At 37.9% G+C, this 11,621-nt stretch overlaps 2 protein-coding genes and 1 pseudogene across 8 annotated transcripts in view; all 3 read left to right on the forward strand.

The window, feature by feature from the left end:
• Positions 1-2,315, forward strand: part of CCDC112 (coiled-coil domain containing 112) — a 29,621-nt gene extending 27,306 nt beyond the window's left edge. The window contains exons 8-10 of one of the 2 annotated variants that reach the window (XM_032274246.1): positions 173-268; positions 954-1,072; positions 1,589-2,315. In XM_032274246.1, the coding sequence (XP_032130137.1) occupies positions 173-268; positions 954-1,072; positions 1,589-1,631 (258 nt within the window). In that variant the 3' untranslated portion in view covers positions 1,632-2,315. The remainder of the gene's footprint in view (positions 1-172; positions 269-953; positions 1,073-1,588) is intronic. The other variant, XM_032274255.1, reaches the window with a different exon arrangement.
• Positions 2,316-3,436: 1,121 nt separating this feature from the next.
• On the forward strand, positions 3,437-5,584 carry LOC116548763 (annotated as a pseudogene).
• Positions 5,585-6,873: 1,289 nt separating this feature from the next.
• PGGT1B (protein geranylgeranyltransferase type I subunit beta) overlaps positions 6,874-11,621 on the forward strand; it is a 69,141-nt gene continuing 64,393 nt past the window's right edge. For 3 of the 6 annotated variants that reach the window (XR_004267536.1, XR_004267544.1, XM_032274295.1), the window contains exon 1: positions 6,874-7,049. Coding sequence is in view for 3 of the 6 variants with exons in the window: in XM_032274295.1 (XP_032130186.1) it covers positions 6,910-7,049 (140 nt within the window). In the remaining 3 variants the exon portion in view is untranslated. Of the gene's footprint in view, positions 7,050-7,229; positions 7,874-11,621 lie in introns of those variants that run through there. The other 3 variants (XM_032274313.1, XM_032274305.1, XM_032274318.1) reach the window with 3 other exon arrangements.

Consider the following 11,621-nt stretch of genomic DNA (forward strand, 5'->3'; position numbering starts at 1 on the left):
TACTAATTCAGAGAAAATAAAGCTCTTAGCATTTGGTGGAAAGAGTTAATATTGAAGGAATATTAATAGGTAAGGTAATTTAATTTTACTTGTGAACAGCTAAATTTTGAACAAATTCTAGTTCAAGTGATTTCTTAATGCTATGGGGTTTTTTTGTTTGTTTATTTTTAAGGATTTACATAAACTTGAATTGAAAATTCTAGATAGACAGGCAAAGGAAGATGAAAAGGCACAAAAACAAAGAAGACTGGCGAAATTGAAAGAAAAGGTACTCTGCACTGAGATTATTTTTATTGTTATTGTCCTAATTCCTTGATTTGTCAGCATACTGACACCAAATCTAATTCCTTTATATCTCACTTTATTTCTATAACATCTGCTTTCAATTTCATACTTATTTACATATTAGCAAGTATAACTTGGTAAAATTTAAGCAACTATTATTTGAATTCTGTCACTTTACATTATGAGCACCTTTTTTTCACCCTGAATTCTCCCTACTTGTCATTTTTTAAATTTTTTCTGTATGAACCTCTACTTTAGATCAGTAGCAGCTGTGAGCATTGCTTAATCTCTTGTGTAATACTCAGAACTAAGGATGTTGGTGATCCTCATGGATAAAACAGAAGACTTATTGGTGGTTACTTATTCTATATTTGTTGTCTGGCTATATCACAAGCATACTTAGCTGCATTACATTTCTCTCATAACAGAAATAGAAAAATAGGAGTAGAAGAACTAGAAGAAATAAACTAACAGTTTATGAGTAGATTGATGTAGTCTAAATTTTCCTTTAGCTATGTGAGCCCAATGAGAAGTTTACTGAAGAGGCTGTTAATGGTTTTATTAGCCAATATCACTTGTCTTTTAAAACTGCACTAAGGCTCTTACTCACTTACTAGTATGAACAGAGTTTGTATAATTAACTGGTACTACTTTACATCTGATTACAGGTTGAAAACAATGTTAGCAGAGATCCCTCTAGGCTTTACAAACCTACCAAAGGTTGGGAAGAACGAACCAAAAAGATAGGACCAACAGGCTCTGGGCCACTTCTGCATATTCCACACAGGTAAGAAAAAGTCAGAATGGGTGTTCATTTAATAATTTAATGGCTGTATGTTTGTATTTTATGCATTTACTATTTATAAATACTATTTACTATTTATAAATATATGTTTGCCTTTCAGGTCACTTTTATTTAAAAATAAACAGATAAAAGTAAAAGTAGTATTTGATGCTCTATTGTACAAGATATTACATTCATGTTAGTAGATGCCATTCTCTGCGCCTTTTTCATATTAATATTTATTTTAATAAGGAGAGTAATATTGAAAAAGAATGAATGAAAGATTGATAGATTAATATGTAGATTAACTGATTGGTTTGTCAGTCAATCAGTTTGAGAGCAAGAGCCAGAAATAAAACCTTAATGAGGTTTACAAACCTACATGACCATATGAACCAAACAAACAACATGCAGTGCAGGTTATATGTATACTTTAAAGTTAGCATTTAATCAGGTAGGGTTTTTTTTTTCTCTTTAATTTCCTATATATTTACAACACTTTTCTCTTTTTCTCCTTAGGGCTATTCCAACCTGGAGACAAGGAATACAGAGAAGAGTATGAGATAATAAAATTGCTACTCAGTTGATAAGAATGTTAACATACTAAGTTATACCAGGGAGAGTGACTAACAATGTTCTTTAATTATAGCCTAGTCAGATTGATTATTGTGTGTATTGTGAATTGAGAGGTATTAATTGAGAGGTATTAAGAGGCTTTGTCATTAGTATTCCTGCTTCTACCAAGAAGGTATTTAATATATATTTTGGCCTATTATTGACATAAAAGTTATTTAAATAAGTTAATGTTACAAACATTATTCAATTTAAATACTCAAAACATTTCAAAGATATTTTGTTTTTGTCATAGCATAGAAAAATAAATTACAACAATCATACAATGACATTTTTAAACTAAAATTTTGTAACTTTTATAACTTGGAGTTAAGTCAGCTTGAGTAACAAAAGGTAAAGTGGTTTTTGTTTAGAGTTATGAAACGTTAGTACTTTTTCTATGTTTAACAAATTGGTAGTTTGTCAGTTACAACATTTTTGTGTAATAAATATTTTGTATTTGTTTGAAGCATGCTTTGTTTTTTATAGAGAATATTTATTTTAAAAATATGTCTCTCATATACCCTATTAATTGTATTATTGATATAATCTTTTTGGTTTCCTTTAGCAATTCCAAATTTTCCTTCAGCCTTTCTGGATTTCACCTATTTATAAAATCTTTGTGTCTTTCACATCTTCCTGGCTAATGCAGTTTTCTTTTCTGCTTCTGTTTGCCTCAAAATAGGAAAATTCTTTGTCTGAAACATCATCTGAAATAAGCCACTTTAGAAAACTATGATTTTTCCTGATGGCACTTAAAATGTTTTAGGTGGGGCATGGTTGTTCATGCCTGTAATCCCAGCACTTGCAGAGGTCAATGTAGGAGAATTGAGGCTGAGAGTATGACACTGGCCTGGGCATCATAGGGAGACCTGGTCTCTACAAAAAAAATTTTTTTTAAATTAACTGGGTACAGTGGCACAAACCTATAGTCCCTGCTACCTGGGAAGATGAGGTGAGAGGATCACTTGCAACCAGGATTTCCAGGTTGCAGTGAGCTCAGATGGCACCACTCCACTCCAGCCTGGGTAAGAATCTGAACCCTGTCTCTAAAATGAATGAATGAAGGAATGAATGAAAAGGTCTTTTAAAGCTCTTGGATTAACATATTTGGTCAAAATACTTAGTTCTGAAATTTCTTAACTTTTATATATGAAAACACAATGTAATTTAATACAGTTCAACTTTTCATATTATAAAATATTCCTTTCTAACTTCAATTTGTTCTCATCTTATGGGAAAGATACTATATACATAAAAACGTAGGAAATTTATTTCTTATAATTTTTATCTTAGATTATCTTTATTGTTAATGTGATACATTTAGGTTAAATGACTCAAATGTACTGTAAGTAGCAGTCAAAATCTTTTCTTATAGTTAATAGAGCAGATGGCTTTCAAATATTAGAAACTGAATTCTGATTTATATAATTATTGGTGCAAAATGAGAAAATTCACATAAAAGATCCTTAAACAGGAGTGCTGGTTTTATTTGTTACTTGTTTTCCAAAACTTTTTTGTAATGATTTGAAGTAGTTTAGAAACAAAGAGTCCGTGTGCGGTGGCTCAGGCCTCTAATGCCAGCACTTTGGGAGGCCAAGGCAGGCGTGTCACTTGAGGTCAGGAGTTTGAGACCATCTTGGCCAACATGGTGAAACCCATCTCTACTAAAAGTACAAAAATTAGCCTGGTGTGGTACACTTATAATCCAAACTACTCAGGAGGCTGAGGCAGGAGAATTGCTTGAACCTGGGAGGTGGAGGTTGCAGTGAGCTGAGACTGCACCACTGCACTCCGGCCTAGGCGGCAGAGGGAGACTCCATCTCAAATAAATAAATAAATAAATAAATAAGATATAGAGCCAAGATGAGGAAATTTAAAAGCAGAACTGAGAAACTACAAGATACAGAAAATGTTTTTTATGTGTTGCTTTTTTACGTGTTGCTTTTTGTTGCACGCAAATGCAGCTTTCAAATTCCTGTGTCTAAGGTAAGCATTCTGGATGATGTGATTCTTATGGCTTTGTTTTTTGATTTGTTTCCTTTTTTAAATAAAGAAAAGTATGGAAATTCCTCTAAAGAAATCAGTCTTTCTAGCTGAATCTGAAATAAATGATGAATTTATTATATAGATCCTTTATATAAAGGATGTAAGATAAATACAATTGATAATGTCTTCAGTTGTAGAGTTCATAGACATTACAGGTTCATAGACAAGATGTCAAATAAACATTTCTTATATTGGTTTAAAAAGTACATTAGCTTCTTCTCAAGGAAACACCAAATGGCAGATGACGCCATTGCGGTGGGGGGCCTGGGAGGCCTGGAGGCCCTGGGGGGCCCTGGGATGGGGAACTGGGGTTGCAGCAGTGGCCAGGGCTGGGGTAGGGTTGCGGAGCTCGTGGAGGCAAGGCCAAGGACAGGAGTGGATGCCTGTCACCAAGCTGGGCCGCCAGATCAAGGACATGAAGATTATGTCCCTGAAGATCTATCTCTTTACCCATCAAGGAGACTAAGATCATTGACTTTTTCCTGGAGCTCTCTCTCTAGGAAGAGGTTTTGAAGACATGCCAGTGCACAAGGTTCAAGGTGTTTGTTGCCATCCGGGACTACAATGGCCACATCGGGCTAGGTGTTAAGTGCTCCAAGGAGGTGGCCACTGCCATTCGCAGGGCCATCATCTTGGCCACCCTCTCCATTGTCCCCATGCGCAGAAGCTACTGGCGGAACAAGGTTGGCAAGCCCCACACCGTCCACCATCCCTTGCAAGGTGACAGGCTGCCATGGTTTTGTGCTGGTGCATCTTTGCCCAGGGGCACTGGCATCGTCTTGGCCCCCTTGGCTAAGAAGATGCTGATGATGGCTAGTACTGGTGACTGCTACACCTCAGTCAGGGGCTGCACTGCCATCCAGGGCAACTTGCTAAGGTCACCTTTGATGCCATCTCTAAGGCCTACAGCAACCTGACCCCTGACCTCTGGAAGGAGAGTATTCACCAAGTCTCCCTATCAGCAATTCACTGACCGCCTGCTCAAGACCCACACAAGAGTCTCCATGCAGAGGACCCAGGCTCTGGCAGTGGCTACAATATAGTTTTTATACAAGAAAAAAAAGTGGAGTAAGCCTGGGGAAAAAAAAGTACATTAATAAGAAATATGGAAAAAAACAAGAAATATATAAAGTACCCATAATTCCAGGGTAACTTTTTCAAAAAACATACCTACATATTTTAAAATTATTAGTCATATAGTACATTAATTACTATGCCATAATGGCATTACACATATTTTTCTATGTTTCTACGTAACTCAAACATCATGTAATAGCTAAATAATGTTCAATTATATATATATGTTCTATTATTCCCATTCTATTATGCATGTGCCAAAAATCTTGTACAGCTAAAATCACTCATGGAAAGCCTTTTACTGACCTAGGAGGCATACTATATTATCTCTCAATGAGTCCCACATAGCAAATTTTCCTCCAGATTTGGGTCAGATTACTAGTCCTTGAGTTGAGAATCAGATGAAATATTTGGCATCCCTATCTTAAGGGTCATGTTTATTAGAATTAATTTTCTGAGAATGTGTAAAGTATCCATAGCTGATTCCAGTAAGTTAAACGTGTATAAGACTCCACTTTGAACACCTTCAGACATTTGGGGGTATGTGTGTTAGGTGTGAGATCTTAATTGTAATAGTTAAAACTCCAGACTGGGCACACCTGAAGGGCCAAGGACTGTAAGCTCCATATTTGTAGGAAAGTACCCAGGACAGCCTAGTATCCATCTCTGGCTGTAAAGACATGCGGGAATACCTTTGAATAAGTAGTTACTAGTACCAAAAATTATTCAGAGCACTTCGGATTGTTGAATAAGAGTAAGATTACCCCAGTCCATAGAGCTGGTTTTTTTTGTTGTTGTTTTGTTTTTTGTTGTTGTTTTTGTTTTTTTTTTAAAGAAATACATTTTCTGGCTGGGCGTGGTGGTTCTCGCCTGTAATCCCAGCACTTTGGGAGGCTTAGGCGGGTGGATCACAAGGTCAAGAGATGAGACCATCCTGGCCAACATGGTGAAACCCCCCTCTCTGCTAAAAATACAAAATAAGCCAGGCGTGGTGGTGAGCGCCTGTAGTCCCAGCTACTGGGGAGGCTGAGGTAGGAGAATCGCTTGAACTTAGGAGGCGGAGGTTGCAGTGAGCTGTGATCACACCACTGCACTCCAGCCTGGCGACAGAGCGAGACTCCGTCTAAAAAAAAAAAAAAAAATTACACTTTCTAGAAAAGCTAACAAAATTATACTAAAAATTCTATTAGCTAAGTTGATTACAGGAAACCTAGTTTAGTTCTATTGTTGGGTGGATTCCACCCCACCCCCACCCCCGCTACCCAGGAATGCCTCAGGAAAGTTTAAAAGGCACAGTATAACGCCTAAAGCAACTTAAATCCCTATTTTTAGAAAACAAAAAACTAGAAGCATGTTTAATTTTTTTAGTTTGCAGGTAATTGCAGAAGATGTTGATCTTATTTTGCTGTTGCAGATTAATGCACCATTGATTCTTGATAACACTTCAACTCAAGGAAAGTAAACTCTACAAGATTTGTAAAAGAATGAGGCAAGCAGTCACACATAGGTATGAATACACCTGTTGTATGTGTGTGTGGCATACGCATATTTGTAATTGATTCCTGGTATCCAGAGAGGATTAGGAAAGTCTCTGAACTTTTGTAGCGTCAATAAACATTTATTTCCACTGTTTTGTTTTTGCTTTTTGTTGATTTAGTTTCCCTAACCATTCGGCTTAAAACTGGCCCTCCAAAAATGAATCTGTTAGCAAGTTTATACTGATCCATCCCCGTTTTCAGATATACCATTCTCACGTTCTAGAGAGCCAGAACTGTCTCAAAGCGAACTTGATGCTTCTGACCTTGCGCTTCCCAAGATAAAAATTCTGACGGAGGGATTTGTGGACTGGATTTTCACAAGGCCTGTGAGGTGTTTGCAAGCCTCGAGGGCTTTGAGTAGAAAAGGCTGGGTCATGCGCTAGCTGAGGAGATACCGGGGAGCGGAGCTGCACAAGACCCAGATGACAGCTGTTTCAAATACTGGCTTAGTCTGCGGCGGGCGCAGGTCCCCGCACCCGAGAACTCCGGGTCAGCCCAGGAAGGTGGTTTCTCTCCGCCGGCCAACTGTTTCCGGGTTGCGGCGGACGTCGCTTCCGGAGCAGCATGGCGGCCACTGAGGACGAGAAGCTAGCGGGGAGCGGTGAGGGAGAGCGGCTGGATTTCTTGCGGGATCGGCACGTGCGGTTTTTCCAGCGCTGCCTCCAGGTTTTGCCGGAGCGCTATTCTTCACTCGAGACAAGCAGGTAACTCGTGGCCACAGTCAGCCAGGCTGGCACAAGGCCCGGGCCCCCGCGGAAAGACGCGGCGGAGTCGGACCGCAAACTGGGCGCTGGAAGGGGCTGCGCCGCCACCCACCCGGCACTGGCTGATTCCAAGCGGGCTTGAGGTCACCCTCACTCCCCAGAGGTACGGTTGGAAGGTCTGGAAGACTGTACGTCGAGGGCTGTGGAATATCCAGGTTCTGCCTTTTTCACTTCTCATTTTTTCTGGCAACTCTGAGCTGCTTTTTTACTCCCTCTTCTAGAGCCTGTCACTTTGCCTCATTACTTCCGAGTGTAAAAGGAAAAGGACAAAGTATGTTGTATTTTTAGATGAATACTCTCCTGTGCATCCGTATCCTCTGTAAAGTCATTAACTCTTAATTGAGTGTCTGTATGGTGTTTTATGTGGAGGAGCGGCAGAGAACCTCTAAGGTCTTAGAAACTTGCTTTATGGGAACTATAATGGTAGGCAAAAGAGATGCGGTGTTGCGTGAAGCAGCCTGTTACAGGTGTGTTGCAATAGCTGAGGAGTGTGATGCAGCAGAGTCTAAGCGACTTCGTTCACAGTAAAAGCTGGGGATGAGAAGAAAGAAAGGAGATCTTTGTTCCGCATTGCTGTGTTTTGAAGTGAGGCTCAAAAGCTGTATGAGACTAGATAGGAGGAAACAGCAGATTGTTTTTGCTGTGTTCTCTTTCCACGTTTTCTAAATTCTGAATTGCTGGTGTATTTTGAACACTACATGACTGGATCAGTTTGGGGAGCTTTGTGGATTACTTCTACACACTTGGTCAAGAACTATATTATGGTAGGTGCTAGAGTACAGCTGACCAAGAAAAGCATTTGTATAGAGTTCTGTGCTATTTGTTAGTGAAGGGTTCGTAGGAGTATATGGACAGGCATGTATGTAATCCACATTTCTTTAGAGAAGCCTTCCTTAAACACTCTTCCCAAAGGGACCACTTTCAATTACCACCTTACATTACATATTTATTGGTTTATTTGTTTAATGTCTTTCTATTACACTGAATTATAAACTTCACAAAGGTAACTTTTTTGTCTATCTTGTTTACCTTTGTACTTAGGACTGGGCTGCCCTGTCCAACCTGATAGCCACTACCCACATTTGGCTATTTCGATTTGAATTAATTCAAATTAAAAATTAAGTTATTCTGTTTACATTTGCCACCACATTTCAAGTGCTCAGTTGCCATATTGGCCAGTGGCAATTTTTTCTCTTTCAACATTCGCAACATCTTAGTCTTTTTGGTCAGCATTGCACTAGGACCTTAAATAGTACTTGGTATATGAGAAGCACTAAGAAATATTTGTTGAATAATGTGAGCTGAATCCTGAAGGATGAACAGATTCTTAAAGATTTCCAAGCCGAAAGATTATGATCGTAGTGATATGTTTTAAAATGTTGATAAATCATTTATATCTTAATGGGGATTAATTTTATGTGAATTCGAAGCATTTGGATAAAAAGTCTTCCATTGTATTTTTGTTATTGATACATAGTATGCATGTTTATGGTGTATATTTGCTGTTTTGTTACATGCAGTGTATAAGTCCTGTTGTTAAATTGTGATTGTTATGCAGTTGAACTTTGCTTGCAGCTATCACTGTATGTCTGTGATTGCATTTTCAAAATGCCAATGCGTTTGCCCTGTTCTATAAAATTCCAGTTTGGACAAATCCCTATAGAATAATGCACATTGGCATTAAACTGTGTAATTCTGCTCACAGCATAAGTTAAACAGCACAAATTTTCTGACTCAACTCATTTAACAATTGATTTAATAACTTTAATATAAGCATAGGATTGACACCAGGTGTCATATATTAGATGATAGCTGTATAACACCTTGGTGCATTGGTTAAGCAATATTATATCCCTTTATGTCTAGTGTTCATCACATGAATATAATTTTTATGTCATTTTGGTTTTCTTAGCGCTCACTTAATAACTGCATTTAGGGTAACTGCTTATATCAGTTTCTGTAGTGATTTTAAGTTTTTCTCTTTCCTGATTCACAGTAGTTTCTTTAGCACTAAGTTCTTTGGTGGTGCATGTGATTCAATACTGATTTTAAGATGCTTGTGAAGAAGCCCAACCTTTTCAGCAAAGGTGACTGGTCACAAAGTTTCTGCTGACTTGTAAGAAAAGCAATACATGGGGCAAGCCACAATTCTGAGGTATTGCACTTAAATTCCACAGTCATTTATAGAGTGCCTCCCCATGCGTCTAACTACAGGGAAACAGTGTTAAACCAGTGATTCAGGTGTTCCTCTATTCTTTTTTTTTTTTTTAACCAATAGGTATGAAAAAGCTGGCCTTTGAGAAGGCTAATATTAGACAGGATATTTAGACACTTATTTTCTCACTCACCATTTTGGCAAAATTACTCTATTTCCCTGTTTCTTTTAGCCTAATAGGAATAATTTTTACTTTTCTAGTAACAGTGACTTTATGAAAATAAAGTGTATTTTCTGTTTCATGAGAGATTTTTCTTTTATATTAACTTCTTAAAATGATAGTTACTAGTTTTATAATTCAAGTAAATATTAAATCTTAGATTGGAAGCTTTATCAGTTACCAGATTTCTTTTATAAGTAGTTTAGGTAGTTTTGTGTGGTTATGAGTTATTGTGCCATTTGTATTTGGGTAATAGGAATTAGAGTAGTCCTTTTTATTAAGGAACAAAGTATGACAGTTTTCTGTTATTTTGCGGAACCAGCTGTTCTAGAAGAAGGGTTTAGGCAATTAGCTTTTATTTCACAAGGCATTTGCAATCTAACTAGCCTTTGTATTCTCATGTCCCTCTATTTTCCCTGTGTATCCTGTGTCGTAACCTCTCTGCTGCCTCCCATTCTGCAACTACTTTGTTCTTTATTTTCTCCCTTACATTAAGTATATCACAGTCTAGCAGTACATCTTTCAAAGTGTCGTGGTGGGAGGCTCTAAGTAATGACTTCTGTCTGCTTATAAAAATGCCCCTTCCCAGACCTTCATTAGATTCTGTGTGGGACTTGGGAGTCTGCCTTATGACAAGTATCTCAGGTGGTTCTAATGCAGGCTAAAGTTAGAGACTGTTTGCTGCCTTATAGGAGAAACAGATACGCAGTTTTTATAGTAGTGATCCCCAATCGAATGTGCATGTGAATCACCTGGGGATCTTGTTAAAATGCAGATTCTGATTGCATAAGCCTGGGTTGTTGTATTTTTAGATGAATATTCCTGTGTATCCCTGTCCTCTGTAAAGTCGTTAACTCTTAATTGAGTGTATGGTGTTTAATGTGTAGGAGCAGCAGAGAACCTGAGATCTTAGATATTTACTTTATGGGAGCTGTAAGTCTAATGGTAAGCCAAATAGGTGCTGCAGTATTCTGTGAAGTAGCCTGTTAAAGTATATTGCAGTAGCTGAGGAGTGTGATATTGAGTGTGAGTCTGAGATGCTGCATTTCTGACAAGTTCCCAGATGATTCTGCTGTGTTTAATCCCCTGACTACACAAAATGATTGTGATATTCTGAGGGCATTCTGGAAATAACTAAGTAGCTCAACCTAAAGAGAGACAGGGACCTAGAGAAGGCTTCTTGGAAAAAGTAACCCTGAAACTAAATCTTAAAGAATATGTTCCAGTGTTTTTTGTTGTTGTCGTAAATGGACGATAGGAAGAATAAAGCCGGAGAAGTGAGTGTTAAGCAGAAAACTTTACTGAGTTCTCTAGTAGTGGTTCAAAATGTAAAGGGATGTAGCAGGAATGTAGTCTGAAGAGGTAGGCGTGCATCAGATCATGGAAAGCTTTGTGTGCTTGTCTAGAAACTTGAGTTAGATATCATGTAAGTGACAGGCATAGTCAATAGTCATATATCACGTGGTACAGGACCAGAACTAGGGAGACCAGTGAAGGCACTGATATGGTAGTCCAGGAGAGAGATACTGAGGCAGTGGAAGTAGAGCTAGAAAAGAGGGGATGAAGAAGGAGTTGTCATCCCAGGATTCCTAAATTGGAACAACCATCCCGTCTGGAGAATAAGAGGCAAAAGGAGCCAGTTTACAAAGGAAGAAGATGACTTCTATAATAGCACTTAACATGTAACCTCCTTAAGGTTAGGAAGCTTTATTTATTTTTGTCATGACATCCAATCTGTAGTTGGTGTTCAGTAGATGTTTCTTATTGAAAAATTAGGATACTAGAAAAGCTATTTTACAAGTTAAATAATTCCACAGATGTGTGCCTGTACTTAAAAGTATTTACCAGATGAATCAGCCATTGAAAAATAATTATAAATGAAGAATAATGCCTAAAATTCCAGAATCCATGCAGTCTTTCAGTCATTTGTTTCCAAGTATTATGGCAGCATCTATGTGCTAGTGTTTTAATTTCATGATTAATTCTAATGTATCCTGTAAGGCTCTTTCTTCACTGACATGGTTATCGATTTTATTTGTGTTCTTATTTCTTAATGTAGCTGCTTGTTTATAATTTTAGAACTCTGCAATATGATGTAGCCATAGGCCCATCTGGTATCTAGTCAGAAATGTAGTCC

The sequence above is a fragment of the Sapajus apella genome, unplaced genomic scaffold, assembly GCF_009761245.1.
Source record: "Sapajus apella isolate SASKATOON/1434 unplaced genomic scaffold, GSC_monkey_1.0 scaffold1, whole genome shotgun sequence".
Taxonomy (NCBI): Eukaryota; Metazoa; Chordata; class Mammalia; order Primates; family Cebidae; genus Sapajus; species Sapajus apella.